Here is a 27,876-nt window from a genome sequence, read left to right as displayed (position 1 = left end):
TGCATCTGCAGGAGGGCATGCAGACTCCATTAACGGGGTCTTCCGTACAGCCTTACATCCTCCAGCAGATCTTGGAGGCTTCTGTTCACCCTCCCTCCTCCCCAGGGACACATCTCAGTTCTGGTTATGAGACCTCCATGTTGAGGCTCTCTCAGAAGCACTTCAGCTGCTTCCCTATGAGATTACAGCCCTCTAATGTGTCTCCTGGGAGTACTGAATATATTATTTTTAGCCAAAGATGCTGCCCCCAAAATTCCCCCAAAGATAACTGGCTACCAATTGTGGAGAATAATGCTCCACAGGTTTTTTTTTTTTTTTTTTTTTATTGTGGCAGAGAGGGCAAGGTTGATCACTTAATTATCACTGAGTGTTGCTTTTCCCCACCCCTCACAATCTGCGCCAAGCAATGGATGTACCATTCAGAGACACTCACACTGAGTTAAAGAGGTATGCTCGTCCTTGACTTCCTTGGAACGACTGAAATGCAAGAAAACAAATCGAAGTTAGATATCCATTTCACCCACCCATTTGGGAAATAAGCCCCAAATCACAACAATCATGACCTTCCAGATTCACATAGCAAAAAGGGAGCAGTGAGCCAGTTACCAGTCCAGCTGGCAGATGGCATGGGCAGGAGGAGAAGGCAGAACAAACAGAGCCACAGAGCCCGGGTCAGCCTGCACTTGGACTCACCAGCCCAGGTGAGAATATATAAAATAGCCCAACTCCAAAATATCATCAAAAACTGATATCGTCTGATACAATTAATCCATTTGAGATAATTAATCCACATTGGTCTTTCTTGGACCCACTTGATTTCAGCCATCTGTGCTGGCCACAGCTTTCCTCGAATTGGCTAGGGCATGGAAACCAGTACAAGCACCTTTGCCTGCCCTCTTGGTCTAACCCTGAAGAAGAGAGCAAAGAACCCCCAAGGCAAGAATAAACCACCAAACCCACACTTCTCACTCATCTGGCATTCTTGTAGATCCTAACTGCCATGACAGTTACAATCCTCCTAAATGGGAGCACGGAAGCTCTCCTTTTGAGGTGTAAGCAACTTGATCTCTAGATCACAGGAATGCTCATTAAGCAGCAATCCTATTTAAACTTCTAGCTTAAATATGAGCTTCCTTCTTCCGGCTGGAGAGTGGCAGGGAACAGGAGAAACAGGAGCCAGAGCTTGCCATGCAATTTGGCGTCAACTTCCATTAACAGAGGCCCCATCCGTGTTTTCCTCCTCTGGTTACACTGAAACTTCTGGCTGACATGAGCCAGCCATGTTCTGCACTGCTTCCTGCATTTTTAATGTGGTCTGACAATTGCACCCTGAACTAAACATCCTAGTCTGCTCTGAAAACCACTCCGAAAATAAATAAACAAAAAAACAAATAAGGGACTCTCCCATGACCTGTTATTCAGTGGCTGGAGAAATCAGAGGGTGAATGGTTAACAGATGACCAGAGGGTATGAGAGAACCAGACAGGACACAGGTCACTGCACACGAGATAGTCACTGTCAGAAGCACAGAACTTTAGGGATCAGTGCTGCCAGCCAGAGAAAGGCAAAATTCTTGACTTGTGGAAAAACTGCCTTTGGGGCAGCTGGATTGTTGGTTGCCTCCAACCTACAAATGCACCAGAGGCCTTTGCTCCCAAGTGTAGCTCCAAGGAGCAAACAGATGTTCCCCAGCTGCTGTTCAGACCTAAATCAGCTCTCTCTTTCCTCTGGGGCTTGAAACATCCCTGGGGAATACAGCAGCTCCCAGACTAGAATTGAGCACGAATATGAGTGTCACAGTCTCAAAACCTGAAACCTGGAAGTCCATCCAGTGTTTGGATGAGACAATGTCCCAGTGACACAGACCACAAATTTGGCCAATCTGTTAATTCGATCTTGGAGCACAAAGACACCCAAGAACCTCTGCAGCCTCTTCTCTTGCTACTTTCCCACTGAGTCTTTTGCTCCAGTCAGGCCGAACCACATCCAGTTCCTGGAACCTGCATTTCATCAGTTTTGCCCACGATGTTCCCTCAAATGGGGAGGCTCTTCCACCTGACCAATCCTGAGCGTCGGTTCTGCTTCCTCTCTTTCGTAAGGCTTCCCCTGACCTCCCCAGGAAGAGGCACCGTCAGCACTCACAGTCTGGACTCCTCGTGTTCCCTGTCTGTTCCTTTCTCTTAGCAATTAGCATACTGGATTTAAACTGTCTGTTTATTTGTCTAACTCCCTCACTAGGATTGTGAGCCCTCTGAAGGCATGAGCCATGCCTTCAATCTCTCTCCGAACCCCCAGCACATAGTACATGGATCTGGCATACAGTAGGCATTTGTTAAATATTTGTTCCACGAGAGAATTGCCTCTAATTTCCTTTTTTCCTTAAATGGCTTTATTGATCTATAACTGACACATAATAAAGTGTACATATTTAAAGTGTACTATCTGATGAGTTTTGATATCTGCATATACCTGTGAAACCATCACCATAATCAAGATTATGGACTACCTATCATACCCAAAAGTTTCCTCATGCCCCTCTCAATCCAGCCTTCCCTTCCCTCCTCACCCGCTTCCCACTCGTCCACAGGCAGCCACTGCTTACTGTCACTATAGTTTCTATTTTCTATAATTTTTTATAAATGAAATCATACAGTATGTACTATTTTTTATCTGGCTTCTTTCACGTAGCATAATTCTTTTAAGATTCATCTATGTTGTTGCATATATCAACAGTTCATTTCCCCTTTTATTGCCGAGTCGTATTCCGTTCTATGGATTTACCACAGTTCATTTATTTTTGGTTTGATTTTAATAACGGGTTTGGATTAGATGACGTCTGAGTCCCCTTCCAGATCCAAAATTATATTCTCTTATGATTCTATGGTTCTACATCATGGATAACCAGGAGTGTCATTCTCTAAGAAATATTTGCTAAGACCTTCAAGTTCAGAGCTTAGAAGGATGTGGCTATGGAAAAACAAATTCTAGAAGACAGCAGGCAGGAAAACAACAACTTGAATCAGCAAAGCTTCACCATTTATTACAGGAAAGACACTTAGTTCTCAAATACTCACAGAACATCTACTATCTGCTAGGCGTAACTGGGAATGCAGGGTGAGGAGCGGCATAGTTAAGACTCTTCAGGGAAGCAGTATTCCCAAAAGGTACACAAGACAATTCTCCATGGCAGGGAAAAAATATTAGAAATTTTATCTATTTATTTTTATCTTAAAGAATCATTTCACTAAATAGTCATAATATATAGATTGCCGCTGGGATCTTCCTGGGCTAGTAAGTGTCCTGTGTGTACAGGTATCTAGAAGGAAGTGTGGGGCTCTCACTATGGGGCGGGGGGACAGGGGTACCCTCCTTCTGCTTTCACTTTCAGCATATCATGAATACTGTTGTTTCTGTGCCATAGGATGCCAACAATGAGACTGATCTTATAAAAACAGGATCTTTAAATAGTAGGATCCTTGCAATTTTTTTGTAACGGGATAGAGTATCACAAAGAGGTTCACTTACATCAAAGTACTTAAAATTGTAAAGATGAGTTATGTATTTTTCTTTTGCTAAAAGATGAGCATTCGAAACTAGCTGGCTTTGTGATAAAAAGTAGCTGACAATACTATGCTACTTTGCAATATTTTCCACAAAACAAACACACTAAATCTGTCCCTTCAAAATAAAGGTTACATTTTTTTTTTTAAAGATTTTATTTTTTCCTTTTTCTCCCCAAAGCCCCCCGGTACATAGTTGTGTATTCTTCCTTGTGGGTTCCTCTAGCTGTGGCATGCGGGACGCTGCCTCAGCGTGGTCTGATGAGCAGTGCCATGTCCGCGCCCAGGATTCGAACCGACGAAACACTGGGCTGCCTGCAGCGGAGCACGCGAACTTAACCACTCGGCCACGGGGCCAGTCCCAATAAAGGTTACATTTTAACAGGGAATGGGAGTGTAACTCCTTTTCTAACGAAACTTGTGCTATGGAGAGAACTGGTATTTAGAAACGTTTTCATTTTATATTATCTTTGCAGTTTAACACTGATATGCCTGTACAAAAATTAATTCAAAATGGATGCTATTTAGAAGAAAATGCAGGAGAAAATCTTTGTGACCTTGTGTCAGAAAAGATTTCTTAGATACTACCCCAGATACACAATCTATAAAAGAAAAAACTGCTAAATTGAACTTCATCAAAACTTTAAACTTTTATTCTGAAAAAGACATTGTTAAGAGAATGAACAGATAAGCCATAGACTGGGAGAAAATATCTGCAAATCACATATCTGACAAAGGACTTGTATCTAAAATACATAAATAACTCTCAAAACTCAACAATAAGAAAACAAAAAAACCCAATTTTAAAATGGGCAAAAGATTTGAACAGACCACCAAAGATAAACACATGGCAAATAGGCACATGAAAAGATGCTCAGCATCACTAATCATTAGGGGAAATGTAAATTAAAAACACAAGATTATCACTACACACCTATTAGAATGGTTTATATAGATATATATATACATGGAACTCACCAAACCAAGTGCTGTCAAGAATGTGTAGCAACTGGAACTCTCATACATTGCAAAATGGCATAGCCACTTTGGACAGTTTGGCAGTTTCGTTTACCCAAGTGAAATAAAAACCTATGTTCACACAAAAACCATATGAGAATATTTTTAGCAGCTTTATTCATATTGTCCAAAACTGGAAACAACCTAAATGTCTCCTGGTGAATGGATAAACAAACTGGTATCACCATATAATAGCACTCTGTAACAAAAAGGAACAAACTATTGACACACATACCAACATGGATGAATCAGAAATGCATTAGGCAACGAAAATCAGTGGTTACCAAAGGCTATGAGTAAAGGGAGAGTTTGACGACAAAGGGGTAATAGGGGGAGATGGAACTGTTGTGTTATCTTGATTGAGGGAATGGTTACAAGACTATGTATTTGTCAAAACTCATAGGACTGTACAACAAAGAGTGAATTTTACTATGTAAAATTAAAAATATCTTTAAAAAATCTAATAAAATTTTTAAAATAATAAGCCATCTCTAAAATCTCCTACACCTGTGCACTGTACTCTTATTTGTACAATTAGGAATTGCAAACAATTCCTAATCTATTTAAAAGTATTCCAAACAAGCCTTGTTAAAAAACACTTTCCTAAAAGTTTGCAAAAGCAATTGCAAAGTTCAGCAAAAACTTTTACATAACTGGTAGATGGGCTGGAAAATGGGGATCAGGATTATCAGAAGCACAAAGATGCTCATGTTCCATTCAAATGTATCTTTCGTCGTAAGGACGTTTTCAGCGAGTACTGAAATACACTCTCCTGAGGACACAGCTTCAAATTACTGTATCAGAAAGTGATAAACCAAGATTTTTTTTTTAAAAAACAGCATATTCAATCACATATACCTGCAACAAAATAAGATTTAAAAATAAATTTATAATTGTTTTTGTCTTTCCTTCTTTTACATTACAGAAGTTATTAAAATTTTCTTTTTATATAGGTTTATAATGTACATATTACATAATAGGACATATATACCATTTATAAGCAAGTAAACATATATTAGGAGTATATACAGTTGTGTGTTGCCTAATGAAGGGGATACGTTCTGAGAAACACATCATTAGGCGATTTTGTCAGGCAAACATCAGATTATACTGAAAGGGAACAAAATTTGCCACCCTAAAAATGTGTCTCCTTAACATGAAGATTATTTTAGGCTGATTATTTTTAAGAAATAAAAAACTGAAAAGTTTTTCTCGTTAGCTCCCCCTTAACTGCCTAAAAGAATTCATATAAAAAAACTTCTCTCAGGAAGCGAGCTATCACCTTTGCAGAAAATGAACTAGGAGATAGATGCGGAGGAACCTAGAAAAGCCTGTTTGTTGGGCTCCCCTCTGAGTTCTTCTGTTTCTATGTGGCCAAACAAGCACTTGTTTTCTAAACCTTTGCTCCTTTTCACCACCTGTGAGTTGCCTTTCTTCCCTTTGAAGTCCCTGACTCTCCCCACTCCCAACATCTTCTTTCGTCTTTAGCTGAGGATGGTACTTAAGGTGAGGGCTTTGGCGTTTTGGTGAGTTAACTCAGTTTTCCTGGGTTTCTCCCATGTATATATATTATCAAACTTTTGTTTGTTTTTCTCCTGTTAATCTGGCTCATGTCAATTTAATTTAGACCAGCCAGAAGGACCCAGAAGGGTGGAAGAAAACTTCTTCCTCCTTTAGAGTACTCACACAACCCTAGAGGGTATAGCCTACTACCTACCTAGGCTACATGGTACTAATCTTATGGGACTGAAATGTCCCTATATGGCGCATGAGTGTGCTCAAACATTTTACTGATAGGGGTAAGTGATTTTACAAGTTTGCAGGCCACTGCTCTGGGGGTTCCAGTCCGCTTCAGGGCCGAGCCTAAGAGTAACCTTCTCTAGCCTGACAATGATTAGAATTCCTAGAGAGTAGGGGTTGGGGAGGATGCATGGCAGAGAAGAGAAACACCAGTCAGGCCCAGAGGTGCCTCACAGGGTGCAAAGCCACTACAGTTCCTGCAGGCCTGTTCTACAAGAGTGTGCTGGCACTCTCGTGCAAGCACACACACAGGCCCACACTCTGCAAAGGGTGCCGAAACCAAACAGGGCTGTCTGGGTGGCAGCATCTGCTCAGGTATCCCCTGAGCCACAGTGTCTATGAACGTGTTTCCTCAGCCTGGCACTCAAGACCAGCTGAATTTCCTGGGGCAGAACTCTGGAAGCTCTTTCACCATGGCTTCCACGCTGGGCCCCTGCCAAGTCAACATTTATGATGGGAAAAACAGCCACTGAGAACAACAGGCATCTTGCAAATAGACACGGACAAGAATAGCCCCGGCTGGGTCACTGTATCCTGTGGGGCCCAGCCCAGCCTGGTGCTACCAGGCACAGCTTGGCACCCTCTTGAGGGAGGGTGGTACCGAAGGTGGGGAGACTGAAAGGAAGTTAAGGAAGCAATTAGAATGAAGCAAACAGAATTTCAGACCAGGAGATCCCAAACAGACTGTCAGACACATTTGTTTGCTGTCATTACTGCCAGGCAACAAGGCAGCTCTTTTCCATGTTGTGTATCAACCAAGGCTGGTGTTCAGGACTCCAGGAAAGGTCTTTTTGTTTTTTTTTTTAAATTACACAAAACTTTTCTTCTGTCCTTTAAAGGAAAGTAATAGTTCCAGGCCCAGCCCTTCCAGCCAGCTCAAAGGAACGGAAAGGGCTTTGAGTTTCCTGTTTAGTAGCCAAAACCACTGATTTTTGGCCCCATTTGAAAGTCTGGAAGGCAGCAATTCCTCTTAAAAGTAGGAGGACTATTGAAAAATGAATAGTTTTGGAGTGAGGTGGCAACAAAGCAAATATGTGGGTTCCTTCCCCTTAGTGCCAGGCGCAGGTCCTCACCCTGGAGTCCTGTTCACTTGAACTGAGGCATGAAGTCCGCCTAGCATGAGGCAGAGCCTCGCAAACTTAGGCCCCCTTATCTCACTGGAAAGGTTAACCATTATCAACTAAGCATGTGCACCTCAGGAGGAGCGCAGAGAGATGAGGGAAGAAGATGGCCACCCGCCCAACTCAGCTGAAACCTCTGGGAGCTATATGAGCCCTTGCATGTCTACCTGTGGCAAGAGGATCTAGTCTTGGCATCAGAAATTCAGAATCAAAACCTGGTTTTACAACTCCAACTTATTCGCTACTCGACCTTGGGAGAATTATTCAGCCTGTCTCAGCTTCCACATCTTTTACACCTGTAGATGGGAACCATGCCTATTTCATAGAGTTGTTGAGAACAGTAAGTAAAACAAGATAAGTGAAACGCAGAGTAAAAAGGTCAGTTCCGCATCTTTCCTCTTTGGCCTTTTCAGGAGCCTGGGGAAGAGAAATGAAAAGGCTTCCTACTTGGTTCTTCAAAATTCTTCTCTTTGGTGATTCTGGTCTCCTCCTTTCTCTACTACTAAGACAAAAGGCAAGTCTTCCACTCTTTGCAACTCAATGTCTCCATAAAAAATGGAAGGATGAGACTGAAGCTCCCCATGATCCTTTCCAGTTATAATATTCTGTGAATCCTTTAAAGGACTTGGTGCTTCTCCAACCTACCATCCATAGGTACAGGGTTAATTACACGGGCCTCAAAGAGGCAGCCTGCCAGAGTCTGAGTCCTGGCTTTGCCAGACACTAGCTATGTTACTAACATGGTCAAGCCAATTAACTTCTCTGAGACTCAATTTCCTAAGCTGTAAAATGGGCCCAAGAAAACAGTATTCACACTCACTATTTCTATAAATAGTGAGATTTGTAGAAGAAATAAATGAGATACTGTGTTTGAAAGGAAGTGCTTTATAAACATTGAGGTGCTACAGTCATGCATCACTTAATGACAAGGGCACCCTCTGAGAAAGGCATCGTTAGGTGATTTCGCTGTTGTGCGGATATCACAGAGTATACTTACACAAACCTAGATGGTCTAGCCTACTACACACCTAGGCTATATGGTACTAATCATACGGGACCACTATCACATATGTGGTGCATCGTTGACCAAAATGTCATGAGGCGAATGATTATATATATTTTGTTGTTGTTAGAATGTTTTTATTGTAAAGCTATAAAATAACTTATTGGTATAAAAATAAGTTGAGGGTTTTTCAAAATTGAAGTGTAATTCACATTACCATAAAAGTCACCCTTTTAAAGTATACAACTCAGTGGCTCTTGGTGTATTCACAAGGTTGTGCAACTATCACCACTATCTAATTCCAGAACATTTTCACCCCCCAAAAGGAAATCTCACATCATTACCAGTCACCTTCCATTTCCTCTGCCCACAGCCCCTGGGTTAGGGCACAAATCTGCTTTCTGTCTCTGTGGATTTGTTCAAGGGACTATATGCTACACTACGTACCATCTCAGTGCAAAGGCAGCAGAAGTGTTAAGTGGAGATACAAAGAAGGATTAGTAGAACCCCTGCCCTTGGGGTACTGGCTAAACACCCCACCTTAACAGATTGATATTCTGCTGAGGAGAGTCAGATCAATCCTTTTTCCTTTCTCATTCTTCTCTCCATCCATGGTTAGGCCTGGTGGAGTTTCCTATTTAGGGTCAAAGTAAGTCACAGGCTCCATTACAAAGAGCTGAAACCCAAGCAAAATACTGGATCCTGTTTGGATTTCACCCTTGAGGAAGCATATGGAGAAAGTGGGAAGGGTGATAATAAAGAACAATGAAAATGTGAAAACTTCCAGAATTGGAACCCAAGTGCCACTTAAAGGAACTGTGAATATTTAGCTAAGAGGAAAGAAGATTAAAGGGGATTTCTTCCATCCTCTCTGCAATAAGAACAAGAGGAAATGGACTTAGATGGAAATAAGAGAGACTTGGGTTAATCATAAGGGAAGAATTTCCTACTCTATGACTTCCACACTAGGACATAGGTCACCAGGAAAGACTAGGAAAGAACAACGCCATTCTACGCGTTTATGGTTTACAAAAAGCTTTTACGTATCTGTCTAAAAACTTTGAGATGGGGTAAAAAGCCATGTGTGCTGCTTAAGGGCAGAAGCATGGCCTCCTACAGCGCTCCTCCCCTGGCTTTGAGCTTGGTTAGGTCTCAATTCACCCTCACATTCCCTAAACAGATGGAGGGAGGGGCAGGGAAGGGACTGGCTCTAAAGGAGGAAATATCTGCTGTGTGGAGTCATAAAATTCCAAGGGCATGGGAGCATACACGATGCAATCGATGCAAGGAACGGAACAGCAAAATCAAAATGTGGTGAGGGGCCTGGGTCCCACAGTTTATTGCCGAAAGGGGGAGATTCTGGGATCTAAGTCACTTACTGATCAGACCTTTCAAATTCACCTTCCTGTTGACCTATGTGAAACGGGCTGCTTTCACGGATGGACCTAGAATAGAGAAACGGAACAGAGAAAGATCCTGCAAGCTCTGCTCCCCAAGGGTGTCGTGTCTGCCTGATGTTTAGCAGGAAGGATGCAGGCTTTGGAGCCAGGGAGGCCTCAGACGCAGCCCTTAGCTGTGTAACTTGGGGAAGTCACTTCATCTTCCTGAGCCTCAGGGTCTGATGCACAAAAGGGAAAAACATAATCCCTAGTCCACAGTGCCCTATTCCAAAGGGACGTTGTGAGTGTTAAATAAATGCCTGTACATAAAGCACAGTGCCTGGCTCATAAAAAGCATTTAATGAATGTTTGTTTCTTTCACACTACCACAGCCTTTCAGGATTTAAAATGGGAGCTACATGACTAGTCTGGAAGGGCTGGGCTCTCTTACCAGAGCTTCTCCAGACTCTTTTGCACCACCCCCGGCTACAGCTACAGACCCCCACAGCTCCTCTCCCACACCTCTCCCAGCTGTCCTAAGGGCCTCAGATGTGGCTTGGGGCCGTGTGGTTGTTCTCTGCTGAACCAACAGCAGATAAGGCTCTTTAGTCTGTGGCAAAGGGTTAGGACAGTAGATGCCAATGTAAACATGCAGCCAGTGGGAAAACAGATGCTGCCAGCTCTCAACATCCTGCGTTCTCTCCTTGCTCTCCACAGAAAAGGCATGGAAAACATGCATTCTCCAGGAGGAGAAAGAGCAGGGGATTCCCATAATCATACAAGCCCCATGCTCTACAGAAGAATGCCTGACATGTCCCCCTCACTGGGTCTGTTTAGGCAGACTGGCTTCCAAGTTAGATAGCAGAGGTGGTGAAATCAGGATGTAATGGCAGCTAGTCATTAAGAGCTTGCTCCTTTGCAATTCAGTTCAAATATAAAATTAAACTTTAAGGGGGCTGAAAAATGGAGCTTAAATTTCTCTCAAAACCATCAGGCCTTTGAAAACAATTCACTATGAGCTGCTAAAGCTACAAAGATAATACAAGTGAATATAGCTAGCAAGGACAAATACCAATTTCTTGGATTTATGTTTCAATCTACACTTCTGTTCCCAAAGCCAACCAGGCGTTGGAAATGAAAAAGTCCTTAGACTACAAAGAATGTCTGTGAAGTCAGCGGGCAAAACCTACAGACTCTCAAGGTAAGTCTTCCCCTACAATCAATTCAGGCAAAAAGACCAGAAAAGGCTTCCCTCCAAGACTGAAGCCACATGCTATAGAGGGGATTGCTTTTAAAATATTTTCCAGCAAACAATCACTACAGTGAAATTGGACAGAGTTTACAGATGAGATTAAGGGGGCTCATTAAATTGGAAATTATGAAATAAGAACAGTAATGGCTCACATTTATAGAGGGCTTACTATACGTCAGGCAGGCAGAGTTGTTTCACACAAGCCAAGTATTTAATCCTCTCAACAATCTGATGGGGGAGGCCCAATCATCACCCCATGTTACAGATGGGAAAGTAAGGCAAAGAGAGGTTAAGACATGTGCCTAGGGCCAAACAATCAACACTATGTGACAGAGACCCAGGCAGTCTGGCTCCGAAGTCTAGGGGAGAATGAACAAGGGAGTTGTCCAAATGACTTCCTAAAAGAAAGGAGTCTAACAGAATTAGACTAATACTGACACGTATATAGGACTTCAGAATGCACAAAGCACTTTCACATACGTTAGCTGATTCAACCTGCAAAACAGAGGTGGAAACTGAAGCCCAGAGCTGTTCAAGTGACTTACTCATGTTCACACAGCTTCTGGGTCAAGGTCAGAACTTAAATCCACAGCTTTTGACTCCAAGTCCCAAGATTTTTCTAGAACACGTTCACTTGGAAAATCTGTCTCTTTGATGAAGAAGGGTAGATCAAGATGTCAGAACTGATGAAAATCTCTCAGGCTATTCAACTTTCTCTGCTCTGACTCCATATTTACTTAGCAACTGTGTAAATTTAATTCCCTCGCTCAAGTGGGTTTACCTTCAAGAAAGATAACACACAGTCCAAGCTTTCAGGCTTATCTGTTCCACTGTAAATTAATGAATTAGAATTCTGGTCTACCAGTTAGCTTCCTGTGAGTTGTGTTAGGATGAATCACTTCACCAGAGCTTGGTCACTCTCGAGCGAATGCATAAAATTCAATCTGTAAACCCACAATGCTCAAGGCTGACTGAAGACCATCAAGGGCATGTTCTCTGCAACCCAGCCCGAAAACAGCCTTTCCAGCTCACTACTGAATGCGTGATTCTCATTTCACAGCCCATGGGAAAATATAAAGCAAAGAAGCTCCTTAAAATTCCTTCTTTCTTTAGCACCTGGACTTCATGGCAAAGAATGAGCAAAGAACCCAGAACGATGCTTGGGGAATTTGTAAAAAGAGAAATACTTAACTAATTGCAGTCTGCAGGAATCTCATGCAGTGGATTGCAGTTTTAGTACAGTGCAGGATCTCAAAACAAAACAAAATATACATATGACTTTATCCACTTTTAATTTCATAGACCATTGGGATTTGAAGGAGCCCCAAAGGTCAACCACTCACCCGATGCATGGCTCTTGTCCACATTTCTACCAAACCTCTGCTTAAATACTTTCAGGGACAGTGAACTCACTACCTCCTGAGGAAATCCATTCTACTACCAGTCGCTCTGACAATACTACAATTCCCTATAAATGCTGAACTCTTGTCTCCTGAGAGTTCCCTGAATCCTCCATCTTTATATCCTTTGACACCAAATAATACTTTAAGTTATAGCTTTAAAGCTATTATCTTGCCCGCATCAAGGTTTCCTTCTATGGGCTAAGCCTCTCCCAGTTTAGCAGCTTGGTGTAGTGAAAGAATCATGTAGTTGGATGAACTGGCTTCAATTCCCAGCTCTGGCGCTTCCTCTACCTTGTGCTCCTGGATATATTCGCCTCTCCGACCTCAAGTTCCTCATCTGCCAAATGGGATAACAATACCCGTCTCACAGAAAGTAAAGTGCCTGGCACATAACAGGCCCTCAATAAATGGTAGCATCCTTCCTACCACCAGTTCCTTCAAAATTCCCCTATGTGGCATGGTTTTACCCTCACCAAGTTTACCACTGTCTTCTAAACCTGATTTTCCTTTTCATACCAGGTGTTCCCTAAACACTTTCAACACTTTCCTCCCCTGGACATGCTAATCAAAGCACAAAGCCTTGCTTAAACAATTGGGCTTCGGGTTACACATACAAACTAAAGTAGGTGGGTTAATGTGTGCTTCCCTACTGGGGCAGTGGTCCAGCATTAGGCTTTCCTTCTGTGAGCATATTAGCATATGTCTATATTTAACTTCTGTATTCATATACCCCCAGGGGCTGGGTTTGGGAGTAGAGTTATATGTAATAGTTATGAAGGAAGAGACGAGGTAACTTAAAAGGGTCATGGTGGGGTTTGAAGAAATCACAGCCAAAGAGTTCTTATGAAACAGACACGAGCATGTAAATGTTAGAAAGATTTGAGCAGAAGGTGCTTGCCAAAGTGCAAAAGCTGGGCACTGGTGATTCTCAGTATTCCCTCTAGAAACAGAACACGGCAGGGTCAGAATACCCACTCCCACCCCTGCCAGGCAAGGCTGGATCATCTGCCTCCAACTAGTATGATGTCCTTGGGCAGATCCCTGATCCTCTGACCTGGGAGTTGCGTCATCTGTGAAATGAGGGGGTTGAGTAAGGTCTCTTACAAGGGTGAACATTCTGTGAGTCCATATTCTCAAGAGAGTAGAGGCCTCACACAATACACGAACATTTCTGACTCAGAGTTAGGCCTCTTCTCTCATGTTTTTAAACTTCCTGTTTATCTGCATAAAAGGTTTTCTCTGCTCATCAGTGACCTATCTTATCTGATAATTCCTCACTTAAGACTCTCATCTTTAAAACACAAAGACTTAAATCCCTTTCACATATTCTGGTGTTCAACTTCCTTTCTTGGCCAACATAAAGGCCATGGGCACATTGTGAAATGTCAAGCATTGGAAAATCATCTCCTAGGCAAAAAAGTTTTGTGTCACACTCAAGCAGTCTATGATAGTAAAAAATTGGTCGGGGGAGAGGTGGTATCTAAATGTCCAGAGCTAAGGGTCTGGCTCAGAATATTGTGGTAAGGTCATATGAAGCAATACTGTACCTCCATAATTATAAATCAACAAATACTTAATGAGCAGCTGTGTCCTGGACCTTGCTTGGCACCAGGGAGAATATAGTGAGCCGGCTGTGTCCTGGAGGTACTTACAATATACCTAATCAGAAAATAGGACTAAAATACATAAAATACATACATAACAACGTATATCACTGTAATACATTATGAAAGATAAAGGAGTTTTGAGAACATGGACAAGACTGGGGAGGATGAGAGGGTTCTAGGTGGGCTGCTTACAGCAGAGGGCTTTCCCTAGAGAGGGAGTAAGGTGGAAGAGACCGTGAGGGCTTCGCACAGCCTCAGCACAGGCTGGCTATATCCCCACCTCCTTGCCAGGGGAGGAGAAGCCAGCAGTGGTCCCCAGATGTTTGCGACAGATAATAATAAAATCAATGATACTTCCTATCTCCCACAGTTTGATACTGCCTCAGGGCATTGTCTCAAGTATTATCTGTGTTTTAAGTAAAGAAAGACAGCAGCCTATGGGGATAGAGCCACTTCTGAAAGCCAAATCTCAAAAAGCCCCTGCCTCTCTTTTGGGCACTCATGTTGTTTTGAAGTGAGTGTGAGCATTGTCTATTGTGCACACATCTAAACACAGGGCATTCTTATCACTCCCCTAGCCACTAATCTTCCCTTATTGATGGGGGTGGTGGAGAGGGTGTGGGATCCCCAACAGGACTGGGCAGCAAATTTGAAAGCAGAACTTGTTAGTTTTTAAACAAGGACCAGCCAGTTGGACCACAGCATGGGTGTTTCCATGCAAATCGCAGCACTTTCAAGTTGCTCCATGAGCTGAGCCCAGCCAGGACAGCAAGCGGCGGGGTTTTTTTTTTTTTTTTTTGCAGCCAGCTCTTTGATTAGGTCTAGAGAGGGACTCAATTAGCATCATGGAAACACAGAGCAGATTTCAGAAAGGAAAGGTCAGCTGAAAGCCTGAGCATTTGCTATCAGCCATCTGCCAAGCAGGAAGTGCTACTCAGATCTATTTTTAATCATCTTCCCCAGGCGAGGGCTCCTGGGAGAAGGCAGAGGCCAGACTTATTCCAAGACAAACATTTAATTGCTACCTTTTGGTACACATTTTTAAGTAGTCTCTGGATAGTCTGGACATCACTTTAAATAAATTCTGGGTACCAATCTATACAGAGAGGCCCAGCTCTTGGGTTCTGTCACGTTGGCATATATCTACAAGGTTATCTTTAGAAGCCATGGTTGGAGATCTCTTCTTGGGGAAATTACCTGAAACTGTTTGGAATACTAACTCCACGTAACATAATAATCCCTATAACCAGGTTCCAGGTATTTGCGTTGGTTGCAAGTGACAGGGAAGACAGAAGAAGAGGTAGGAGTTTAAGTCCAGGGTACGTGTTCATTCTCCAAAGCAGTGAGACTGGCAAAGCTACCTGTGCAGACTTCCTAGTCACTCTCATTTTTATCTTAAGCACATCTATCACTTCAGAAAGGTAAATTAAAACCAGTTCATCTGGCAGTAACTCATTTGTTACTCACGATATGGACTGGCTAAAGGAGAAAAGCTTCATCTCAATTCCCAGGGACCCAGCCTATGCTGTGGCTGGTCCATCCAGACACAGGAACATTTTGTCCATTGGCTTCTTCCCCCTCCCGTCTCGCAGCAGCACTCATGTCTCAGTTCCACCCAGCCCAAGGAATGAAACATCTCTGCGAGGTCTGGACAATGAGTCTGGCATAGCCATGGCAGATTATGCAGAAATAGAGCCTGGCTCAGGAGCCCCTGCATTCTCCCAGCCCACAATGAACACAGAGTTTCCTTGTCTCTGGACACTTACAAACTTTCAGCCTCCAATTTCCACCCTAAGGTAAAGCCTAAGCCTATGTACAATTGCAACTCAGCCAAGTCAAGTTCCATCTGCCAAAAAAGGACTAGGGCCAGGCAGCTAGCCACCACCCAGGGCCTCCCTGTCAAACACAACACCGCGGACCTGAAGTACCCACTATGCCCTATGACAAAGGGACAAAGGGGTCTGCTGCAGGTTTTACCCACCTCTCCACCCTCCCCCTTCCCTCCTCTTAGGAGCTTATCTGTGGGTGAGCAGCCGATGGGAAAGCTAAGCTGAAAGGGCACCTTGGCTGTGGGATCTCTGCCTGAGGATGTGAAATAAGAGACTAGGTATTTGGGGCAACTTAACACCAGCAGAAGCCCAGCCAGAAGCCAGGGAGGAAGGAACTGAATAGGGAGACATGACAGGAGATCTAATGGGGTGGGGTGCCGGGTGGGGGGGGGGGGGCGCCTGGAATGCCTCCCCTCAGTGCTCTGGAACTCTGCTCTAGTGAGCTGGGGCACACATGTCCTGGAGAAAAAGGAAAAGGCCACTGCATAGGGTCACTGCCGCTGACCCAGTTGGACCACAAATTAATTAGGGCTTCTGAGCCTTGCTGACTCTTGAGTTCTTCCTCTTTCTGGTTTCAAGAGCAAAGGGAGTTAATTAGTAAACAGCTTAAGAAAGAATAACTCTTCTGCCTTGCTGAGGATCACCTGTGCTCTTTCTCCACCCCTTCCCTGTTTGCCATGGCTCTAGGAGTCAGATAACTCTTATTTTTCAAAAAACCACAGAAGAGACCATGGGGTGCCATGTTTGGTTCAAGTGTAAAACCTCAGGAACAGGGGTTACCTGGAGATTTCAGAGCCAGGCAGACCACCTGGGAAGGACCAAGAGAGTAGGCTGGGCTGGGTTCCTCTGCTCATTTAGAGCAAGAAATAGACCGGGCGGTAGAGCACTGAGGCGTACACACTAGGGGTCAGGCCTGAATTCCAATTCTGGTTCTACCATTTCCTAGCTGGTTAGTTCAATTTGGTTAGTTCAATTTAAGCGTCTAAGCGTCATTTTCTTCATCTGAAATGGGAACAATAGCAGTACATCTCTCTGGGCTGGTATGAGACAAAAGATGTGAGTCATATGAAAAGTACCCAGCACAGTGCCTGGCATTTAGCAAACATTCAGTAAAATAACTATTGTCATCATTATTAGAAGAAGGCCTCCAGAGAGCTCTTTCCTTTTTCAAACAAATGTTAGTCAGAACCACCCTCTGGGCCCTCAGGGAATGGAAAGGGCTAGATGGTGGACAGTGGACAGTAGGAACAGGATGTGTAGCTACTTTCAAAGTAGTGAGCACTTGTCCTAGAGCACTGGCTCCCAGATATTAGTACTCTCGCAGGGGTGGAGGGCTGCTTGTTAAAAATACAAATCCCCAGTAGGGCTGGGATTAGGATGAGGCAAGCCAGAGAGCTGGAACGCAACCTTTAAGGAGGCACTCGCTCTGAGGTGCTGCCCTGCACTTGTGCAACCCGGAGAGTGAGTGCCTCCTTAAATCTTGGGCCCTAGGTGACCTGTTCCTTCCCCTAGTCAGGGCCTTAATTCCCAGTCACATTCAGACCTACACAGCAGGAATCTCTGGAGGTGGGACCTGGAGATCAGCCTTGTTATCCTAAGTTATTCTGATGTTCTGTCAGAATTGAGAGTCACTGCCCAAGAATTCCCATTTTCTAATACCAATTTTAACTACTTGCAGACAAGCCCTAAAATACATGAAGACTGCAGAAGCCACTTATAGGCCCCCTCACTTTGCCCTGTCCAAATCCCCACAGCCACATCAAAAGACATCTGAATTCTACAACTCACTTCTCCCATTAAAGTAATAGAAAAATTCATAAATGTGAGGTTGCAGTTGCCAGCCTACGATGCCTCAGTGAGCCTCAAGCAGCCAGGAGGGTCATGCGTGAGGGAGTACCTGGCCCAGCAAACTGGGGAACCCAGGCCCCAGGGAACTTTGCAAGGCCCTCTTCTCAAAGTTATGGGCGTTTGGTGTTTGCCAATGATTTATCTGGTTGCTGTTTAGCTGAAGGCATCACCAGAGAGGAACTGGTTCTGGTTATTAATTACAGCCACTGACTTAATTATCGGTGCTTATTAACGTTATACACATCAACATTCCTGTTAACACAAAGCTCATAGATATAAGGTTTATAGAAGCTGGACAAGTTGATTTTCCAAAATAGGCCATGTTATAATATTCTACTCCAATCTCAATCAACTGCTAACACTCCCTTGCTTAAAACCTTTTGGTGGCTCCCCACAGTACACAGAATTCAATCTGAACTCCTTAGCTGGGCCTTCTGGGCCCCGTGTGATCCACCCCTGCTGACCTCCTGCTTCCCTCTCACCCACCCTGCGCTCTGCCTCTCACTTGTGGTCCCCAGGCTTGATCTCCCCTAGAATGTTTCCCTGCCTCTGCTCAGAAAGGATTCCTCCTTTTTTGTTTACTTAGTAAACAATCATCCTGCTCTTTGCCCCCACAGCATTCTGAATAATTACCTACTCAAGGCCTCTGTTTCCCTACAGCTTATAACAGTTTACCTGTTTGTCTTCCCCACTAGATCACAAGCTACTTAAGGGCAAGAATTTTGGTGTGTCCATTTCTGTGCCCCATTTCAGTGTCTCACGCAGTAGCACTCCATATATGCTGGATGGTCAGAGAGGTTATGTGACTTACCCAATGCCACACTGCACAGTTAGTGCCAGAGCCAGGCCTAGACCAGAGGTGGCTAGACCCTGCATTCAGGGCTTTTAAAATGGTTCCACTGACTCTCCATCCACACGGCTCCAAATTGTTTTCTCATTAGAATGATGAGACTGTATGAAACCATGTGCATTGTCTAGCTTGGTCACCTTGTGACTTTGGGTGGGAACCTGTGGATGCTAGATGGCTGAGGCTGAAGTTAGGCCTGTGCAGCGGAATTCTCTGTGCAGCTGACATCAGAGTGTCAATCAGACTTTGTCAATGAGCGTAGTGCATCAGCTCCTACGCTATCCATGCCGCGTGTAGCCACCGTGTTGATTTGGGATTCCTCCTGAAATCACTTAAACCCTTTTCTCCAAGACTTATTTCACAACAGTCATTCCAATTATCTAGCCTAGGGGTCAGCAAATAATCCACAAGGGCCAAATCGGGCCTCTTACCTGTTTTGCAAATAAAGTTTTACTGGCTCACAGCCATGCTCACGTGTTTATGCATTTTCCATGGCTGCAGAGGTGAGTGGTTGCGGTCATACGGCCAGCAAAGCCTAAAATATTTACTATCTGGCCTTCACAGACCAGCTTTGCTGACCCCTGATCTAGCTGAAGGAACAGGGTTGAAGACTCCAAACAGCCCCTCCCTTCTACAAGAGACTGGCTGCCTCCACTCTGGAAGTCAGTGGACCGACTGGCTTCTGCATGATGTCATTTCTTTTTTTATCACTGGTTAGAGGCCTGGAATCCAGCAGGAGATTTTGCTCCACAGACACACAGGGGCCTGAAACACCTAGCACATGGCCCGGCGTATAATGGTGCTCGAGAAATGTTGACTGAATAAACAAACAAACAAACTAAGGCATGAGAAGTCAGCCAGTCTGTGCCCTGAACAAAAGTCCATCCTCCCTCCTGTCAGCTTCAAGGTGACTAGTCACACAGGTGCCTGGCAGCAGCCCGGTGACCTAGATTTGTCAGACCTTATCTTATCAGCTTTCCTTCCTCGTGTATTTACCCAGCACCTGCCCCCACAGTGCCCAGGGCAGACTGGCCTGTTGTTTTTACAGAGAAGGAGACAGACAGAGAGGACCTCTCCTCCCTCACAGATATACTTTGGTTTTTTTCTTTCTCTTGCTGAGGAGAGGATCAAGAAATATGGGGACTTAGAGCTTAAGGAGCTCCAGGGAATCTGGTTTCTCTTGCTTTCTCTCTCCTTAGGTTTCCTAGTGAATTTGTTTGGGGTGAACCTTAGCCCTACCTGTCACTTGGAACATTTAGCATCTAAAGGGAAAGGGCCTTGGGGCTGGCCTGCTGGCGCAGCGGTTAAGTTTGCAGGTTCCGCTTCGGCGGCCTGGGGTTCGCCGGTTCAGATCCCAGGTGCAGACATGGCACCACTTGGCAAGCCATGCTGTGGCAGGCGTCCCACATATAAAATAGAGGAAGACGGGCACGGATGTTGGCTCAGGGCCAGTCTTCCTCAGCAAAAAAAAAAAAAAAAAAAAAAGAGGAAGATTGGCAGCAGATGTTAGCTCAGGGCTAATCTTCCTCAATAAATAAATAAATAAATAAATAAATAAATAAATAAATAAAGGGAAGGGGTCAGAGGAGGGCAGCTTCCAGAAGTAAACAAAGTAGCCACCACCCAATGGTGAGAGGCCTGGTCCTCAGAACAGACATTCCTCCAAAGACAAATCAGAAAGCAGTGAGTCTCATTCACTGGCCACCTGGAGCTGTAAGAGCCTACCTGGCAATTTTACTAGGCTGGGCTAACGTAGGCTGACACTCCAGGGGAGGACAGGGATGGTCAGGGGAAAAGCTGTACACATTTGGGCATCTCATGAAAATCAGGCAGGCTCGATGGAAAGCAATATGGAAATGTTGGCTTCTCAGCCTCCCCCAACAACCCTAGGTACCAGGCTCAGGATGGAGATCTCTACTTGCACCGCCCCTAGCTGACCCTGAAGATGGTGGGCTTTCCAGTAGCCAAAGGGTACTGAGTTCAAGCTGGGTGAGAGCAAGGCATACATCTATTGGCCACTGTGGCCCCAATATCTAACGTGTATGAGGAGCTCCCTAAATCTGGAACACAGGATAGGGCTTGGTGCAGGAGGTTTCACTCTGGGATCTTTAGTTTTGGCACGGAAATGTTTTTCTGTTCCTTCCTTTATCTGCAAGAGAGTTGAAGTTACTTCGAATGCTCTTGGTGGAACGAGTCCTAACAGGGAGGAAAAGGAGTTCCTGGGCTTTCCAAAGATAGATAATTTTCCTTTTGACAATCATACGTGGCCCCTTCCAAGCCCCAAAGGTGTTGAGGGCGAGGGGGAGAAGAGAGCCAGTGCCACCTGCTCTGCCTCTGGACATCACTGTGGTCTGGAGGGAGGGAGTTATGGACTGACTAGATGTTGTTGTTGTTTTAGCAGCAGCTGGCGGAGCCATCTCCTCCTCTCTTCCTCTCCTCCCCCTCCTCCCCTGAGTCCCTGTCCAGCCACCAGCAATACGCCAGGGTGGGGAGGGAAGCAGAGAGCTAAAGTTCTCCTTAGCTTGGCAGCCCTGACCCCAGAGACAATACCCTGGGTCACCAGGTCAAACCCTCCTGTCAAGAGCAGGCTGTGTGCTTTAGAAACAAAGGTATCAGAGAATCTTTTTTGGTTTTGTTGTTTAAAGATAAGGAAAATGGCTTCTTGCAGAAGAACCTCACCCCACCCCCACCGTGAAGTACCATAGGATGAACGAAACTGACAAGCAATTCTGGCCCAGAATTCTCTTCCAGCTGCCTGGGCTGCTGTCGTCACAGTAGTCTGAGGTCTCTGTAACTGGGTGACGTGTGGGTTGGCGGCAAAATAACCACCTGACAGACTAGAAGGGAGGAGGGCAAGAGCACATCTTTCCTTTTAAATTCTAGAGAGGCCACACTGCGGCTGTCAGGTAAGATGGCCGAGAGCAGAGTGGAGGCCTCTGCTGCTGCTATTTCGTTACCCTCAGAGACCTGCTTGTCCCTTTGGAATTATAAGAAGCAAGAGACTCAATGATTATAGAGGGCTCACAAGACTACTGATGACAGCTGTATAGCTAAAGGGCAATAGCTGAGACTCAAAAAAAGGAAGGAACAAATATACCAGGACCGTCATGGGTGCCGGAACCTGGTTACGTTTGAGTGGCACTTTCTGTTTGGCTTGCCCAATGAATATTCATAGACAAGGGCAGGTACCATAGCCTGGCAGAGTGGTTAAGTTCCCACGCTCTGCTTTGGTGGCCCAGGGTTTCGCCGGTTCAGATCCTGGGCGCGGACATGGCACCGCTCATCAGGCCATGCTGAGGCCGCGTCACACATGCCACAACTAGAGGGACCCACAACTAAAATATATACAACTATGTACTGGGGGGCTTTGGAGGGAAAAAAAAAAAGCAGAAAAAAAAAGATTGGCAACAGTTGTTAGCTCAGGTGCCAATCTTTAAAAAAAGATTTTTTTTTTAACTATTCATAGACAAAACTACCAACATTTATTGAGCATTTACTGTATGTCAGGCACTGTGATAAGTACTTTATATGGACCACCTCACTTAATTTCCACAAAAATCTTATAGGTATCCAATATTAATATTATTCCGATTTTCTCAATAAGGTTGTTAAGACACAGAGAGGTTGCTTCACTTGCCTAACTACTAAGTGAAGAAGCCAGGGCTTGAACCTAGATAGTCTGGCTCAGAGGTCATACTGTTAACCACTAAGTCATGTTGCCTGGTATCATCTTTTGCTGCTACACTATAATCAGAAGATGGGGGAGGTGGAAGGAACCTTTAATGACAGTCTATCTAATGTAACGCCTCATTTGGAGGGATGAAGAAAAGGGAGAGCCAGAGAGAACAGTCTGGCCCCAGATCATCCAGCTTGATACTTTGATTTCTCAGCTTCCAGCCCTCGCCCCCAGGGCTGTCTCCAGCATTTACAAGCACCTGTTATGCGCAAGGCAGTGGGTGGTGTGGCAGGCAGGAGGTGGCAAAGTACAAAGTCAAGAGGCACTCAGTTTTTCTGGGCCTTGGTTTCCTAATCTGTAAAATGAGGAGTTGAGCCAGAAAACCCAGGTTCAAAGGCCCCTCTAGCTCTAACGTTCTGAGAGTCTGTGACTCCAGGTCATTTAGAATCTTACAAGGAAACAAGACAATTATTCATGAAAAGTGCATGTAACCACAATAACACCAACCATATTATTACAGGACAGTCATTATTAATTGCCAAATGAACAATCAGGCAGTGAGTTCTACAGATGTTCAGTGGAGGGAGAGAATTGTACAGTCCAGGAGGACATCCTAGAAAATACTTAAGCTGGTCTTCAAGAATGAGTAGATACTGAATAAAGAGAAAGAAAGGATTGTCCAGGCAAGGGAGATGATAGGAGGGAAGACGGGGTAGGATTTACCACCAATGTTACTGAGAAAGACCAGAAAATAGTCGATGCCAAAAGAAGCTACCTAGGTCACCAGTGCCAAAGAGGGCATAGACCTATCTAGATCTGTATCCCACATGGCTTCCCCGTAACCTATGGACTTAGGTAAGTCACTTAATCCCCAGCTTGAAGGGACGTTGTCAAGTGATGGAGGAAGGAGCATATCTGAAGGAGTCCCTAGCACACAGTCAGTGTTCATTAAATAGTAGTTAATAGCAGCAAAGTAGATTTTTCATCCTGTGTTTTTTTATGGCATCAACACTACCTCATCTGTAACATTCTTCTGCCTTCCACAGTGGGCCCTGCATTCCCCTGTACCCCAAAAGATCACAGGATCTCTGAGTGCAGGAATCATCTGGCTTCATCTCCCTATTCCTAGCACCCAGCCTAGGGCCTGGCATGTTGTGTGAAATACAAAAGTATTATTGAACCGAACAATCAGTCTATGATGGTGGATTCTGGTCAGGCCCCCAAATACAAACAGCCAAACCAGCAATGGTGCAGGGTTACCATTCCAGAGACGGAGGGAGTGCAGTGGTCAAACAAAAACATAGGGGGAGGGGTTCTGCACCTACTTCTTGCTTCCCTGGGAGAACATTCTGTTTAAAAGAGTTTCTTTGGATTTTTGACTAGGAACACAAGCTTGCAATCACAAGCATCCTTACTGAGTGCCGAGACACTAATGTACAAACCAATCTTATGATTGCAACCTTAGAGGCATTTGCAAACCACAGAGTTAATTTTCAGGGTACGCCTCATAGCTCAAGTCAACATTTCCTTTTGGTATTTAAAGCAACCACACAGAAAGAATCACATTTGAGCAGATTCATGCTCCAGCTGCCTGCAGTCTGCAGCAAAAAAAAAAAAAAAACAAAACAAAAAAACACAGATGATTCACCACACTTGGTCCCTAGCAGCTCCTTTGATAATAAATTGGTGAGCAACTCTGCTTGTGCCCAGATCATTAATTTTCATAGGAAGCAGACATGACTGTGGGACAGTTCTGCCTCCCATCGAAAGAGTGTGACTTCCTGAACTCAATTCCTCTTGTTCACGGCCATAAATGATAGAATTTTTTTAAAGGCTAGAATGCTTGTATTTCTTTCCCAAGCAGTGGTCAATAAGAATTTACTGAATGATCACCAGATGCCTGGAACACCTTCAGACCACTGCAAGGCATAAACACTAGTTTCTCCATTTCCAGCCTCTTCCTCAGCAATTCACCTACCACACCAGGACAACATTCACCATCTCAGAGCAGAGCTCTGGTCATGTCATTACTTGCTCAAAAGTCTTCAGGACAACCCAACTGCCAACAGGATAAAGTGTGAACTTCTATTCTCCCTACAATCTGGCTTCAACCTACTCTTTCAATCTGTTTTCACACAGTTCCTCAATAGCTAACCCAAAAGAATGGCTGCTCCCTGCACGCTTCCTGCCTCCACTTCTTTATTCATGCTGCTCTTTTTACTGGCCCCTCCCCATCCATTTCCATTTGTCTAGGTTCTTGCTTCAAAGCACATTTCAGTGTCACTTCTACCAAGTCTTCCCAGAACTTCAGTTTCTAAAAAGATGGATCTTAAGGGTTTTTCTGATCAACAACCCCTTTGAGAATCTGATGAAAGCTATGGAACCCTCCCTAGAAAAATATACACGCACACAGAATTAAATACACAATTTCAAGGATTCCTTGAGGCTAGTCCATGGACCCCAGATTAAGACCTCCCTTGATGTCTGTCTCTATCCTAGAGCACTAATAGTTATTTGTCCGCATATTCACTGAAAATCTACCAGTGTTTAGGAGCTGTGCTGGTGCTAGAAACACAAAGATGACATCAATCATCTCCTCCAGTAGTTCACAGGCTAATGGGAAACATGCATCGTTACTATGATAACTACTTTAAGAAAAACATAACGTAAAGTAAGAACTTCAAGAAGGGAGATTTATGAAGCTATTATCTCCCCAACTAGAGTCAAAGTTCCTAGACGATAAAATCCTTAAGGGTAGTATCATATTATCTAGTACAATCTACACACACACACACACACATACACAGAGTACATATTTAGTATTTATGCAATGAGAGAACACTAAGACAACAGCTAATATAGGCACCCTCCGTACTGCCATCACCCACATATACCAAAGGCCTGAGATCCAGTTAAGGTGGTCAAATCTTGGAACAACTACACCATACAAATTGTCCCAGCCCAATTTACGGCTTATCTCACCCTGAATTAATTCAATCTCTGTCCCTATGGGGGGAAGATACCCTCAGATCATTTCTTTTCACCAAGAAACCCTGTAATCTAACCACATCCCTTTGTTTGGAGACTTTCTGTATGGACTTGTTCACCTGTCACCCTTCCTGGGTGGTCAACAGATAGCTCTTCTGCACTCCTTCAGAACTAACATTTCCTTAGTGGGGGACAGGGCTTTCAAAAGTCAAATAGTTGAGAAAAAGAAGTAAGCGATTTTACAACGGATATGTGATTTTCTTTACAAAAGCTAAATTGGTTGAGACTGGGCTCATTAGGTTATGTTGGAACTCTTCTACAATTTATCACTTCTGCCTTTGCTGTCCCTCAGAAATGCTCTTTAGGAAACTCTGACAAACATTCAACAATGTTTTGCAAACACTGCAAAGGAAACAAAGGCATCCACCAATGCTTACAAAGAAGCAAAGGCACCCACTACCACGTGGGTCATACAGAGTGGTTGTTCTCTGAACCTTTTGTTTCTTAAAGCCCATCAACTAACCACTCTGGTAAAGAGCCTGGGTCTCCCTATTTTAGAAACAAAAAGTTCACTTTTAGTGAGATAGACATTTATAGGTTTACATGCAATCTGGGTGGTTTTTTTTCCTCCTGTTAGAATAGAAATACTAATTTTATTAAATTATGGTTTTTGTAAAAATCATTGTCATATATCCATTGGATACCAAAATCTCTCAATTAACAAAATTAGAATTCAACATACATTTTGCAAGTTGGATAAGCTCACAGAATTATCTGCAAGAGCCACATCTTACTGCCCATGTTCTCTACGAATCGTGCTGCCTGATGGGGGGCAGCAGTCACTAACACTAATACAATCCAATGCTCACTATAACATTTTCCAGAGCACCGAGAGAAAAAGAAATGAATGGACTTTTAGAAATTCTGTTCCTGTTTTTAATTTTACATGAAGTTTTCAGGATATAAATAATTGCATTTGGGCCGGCTCGGTGGTGCAGCGGTTAAGTTCACACATTTCACTTCGGCAGCCCAGGGTTCACCGGTTCGGATCCCGGGTGCAGACATGGCACCACTTGGCAAGCCATGCTGTGGCAGGAGTCCCTCATATAAAGTAGAGGACGATGGGCACGGATGTTAGTTCAGGGCCAGTCTTCCTCAGCAAAAAGAGGAAGACTTGCAGCAGATGTTAGCTCAGGGCTAATGTTCCTCAAAAAAATAAATAAATAAAATAATAATTGCATGAATATTTTGGAGAGTTAGTTTTATTGTACGTTAAAACAAGCTGGTAGGCGGTGGGAATTAAGAGAAACAAATCCCGGAGAGGTAGAGTGGACAACCTGGGACAGACCTCTGTACTACCATACCAGCACCCCTCCATATCCACTGCCTCTAAGCCAGCATGTTGGAGATACAGTCTTTTGGAGAATCACTGGTGTAGAACACTAGTGCTCAGAAGCAGAGGTGGGAAACCGAGGGCAGAGTGGGTCTCCCGGCAGTTACTAGATCAACACAAGGCTTCAAAACGCCTTCCTCCCTGCCACTTTACCCAAAGCAGTGCTGCAGCTAACGTCTAGGTAGGAAGGGGAAACCAAAGTGCCACCACTATAAGCCCAATGGAACCCGGTAGGAAACAAAAAGAACCTGCCTCCTGAAATCTCCCAGCCTCAGAAGGAGGCCCAGCACTTTAAAACAGGTCAGGTCAGAGCTCCTGACGCGGAGCGCAGTCCAGAGGTGCGAGGTAGAGATGACTGGCTGAGGCTGTGTAACCTCAGGCTGCTCACTGAGCTGCCCGTGGTCTGTTTCCTCATGAAGAGGGGCTTGGCTAGATGATGTGCAGTTCTGGGAATTCTGTATGTTACCAGAAGAAAATCTGACCTGAAGATTTGACATAGGAATAACTTAAGTCGTTTTGGAGGATGAACAAAAGATTTCTCTTCCTGCACTGGATACCCACTCCACAGCCTCCCACAATACCTTCCCTCCAAGGACCCAGCACACTAGAGCAACCTCTGTCTTGGAATGAAGCTACCACCCCCAAAGTGGGTTTGTGACAGATTAAGCCAATGCACCATTCTTAAATAGCCTCTTCCAGAATGCCATGGAAGAGTTGGCAAGAAGGAGGCAAGGGAAGGACTGAAGGACCACAGACATCAGATATTCGTGGAAAAGCTTTGTGAAGATGAATAGACAGCATCCACTAAAATGAGCGTTAGATTGTTCTCACTCAAGGCAACTTAACTGTTCTAATTGAAACTATTACTTTATAACCAAAATATATTTTTACACTGGGGCTTGCACCATTAAGCGAGAAACAACAGCATGAGCAATTCCTTGTGCCAACTCAAAATACCTCTGCATGCAAACACTCCAGCATTTAGACCACAACACCCCCTAAGAAAGAAACTGCAGGATGCCTCAGCACATTCCCTAGATAGTTCTGTCATCGATTCAAAAAGCAGCCCCCGCCCCAGAGCAAATGCTGGTACCTTTCTGCAGGCACACACAAAACTTTGCTGTCATTTTCTTCTATCACCTTTTCCTCTTAT

General features: G+C 44.2%; 1 protein-coding gene across 9 annotated transcripts in view; it reads right to left on the bottom strand.

Annotated features, from left to right (window-relative positions):
• The window catches only part of YPEL2 (yippee like 2), a 95,194-nt gene that overhangs the window by 9,787 nt on the left and 57,531 nt on the right, over positions 1-27,876 (bottom strand). For 8 of the 9 annotated variants that reach the window (XM_070227519.1, XM_014741545.3, XM_070227518.1 and 5 more), the window contains one exon: positions 434-477. The exons of the other annotated variant lie outside the window; for it this stretch is intronic. In XM_070227519.1, coding sequence (XP_070083620.1) covers positions 434-477 — 44 coding nt within the window. The remainder of the gene's footprint in view (positions 1-433; positions 478-27,876) is intronic. 9 annotated transcript variants of the gene reach the window in all.

The sequence above is a fragment of the Equus caballus genome, chromosome 11, assembly GCF_041296265.1.
Source record: "Equus caballus isolate H_3958 breed thoroughbred chromosome 11, TB-T2T, whole genome shotgun sequence".
Taxonomy (NCBI): domain Eukaryota; kingdom Metazoa; phylum Chordata; class Mammalia; order Perissodactyla; family Equidae; genus Equus; species Equus caballus.
This window is presented reverse-complemented; position numbering and strand designations above follow the sequence as displayed.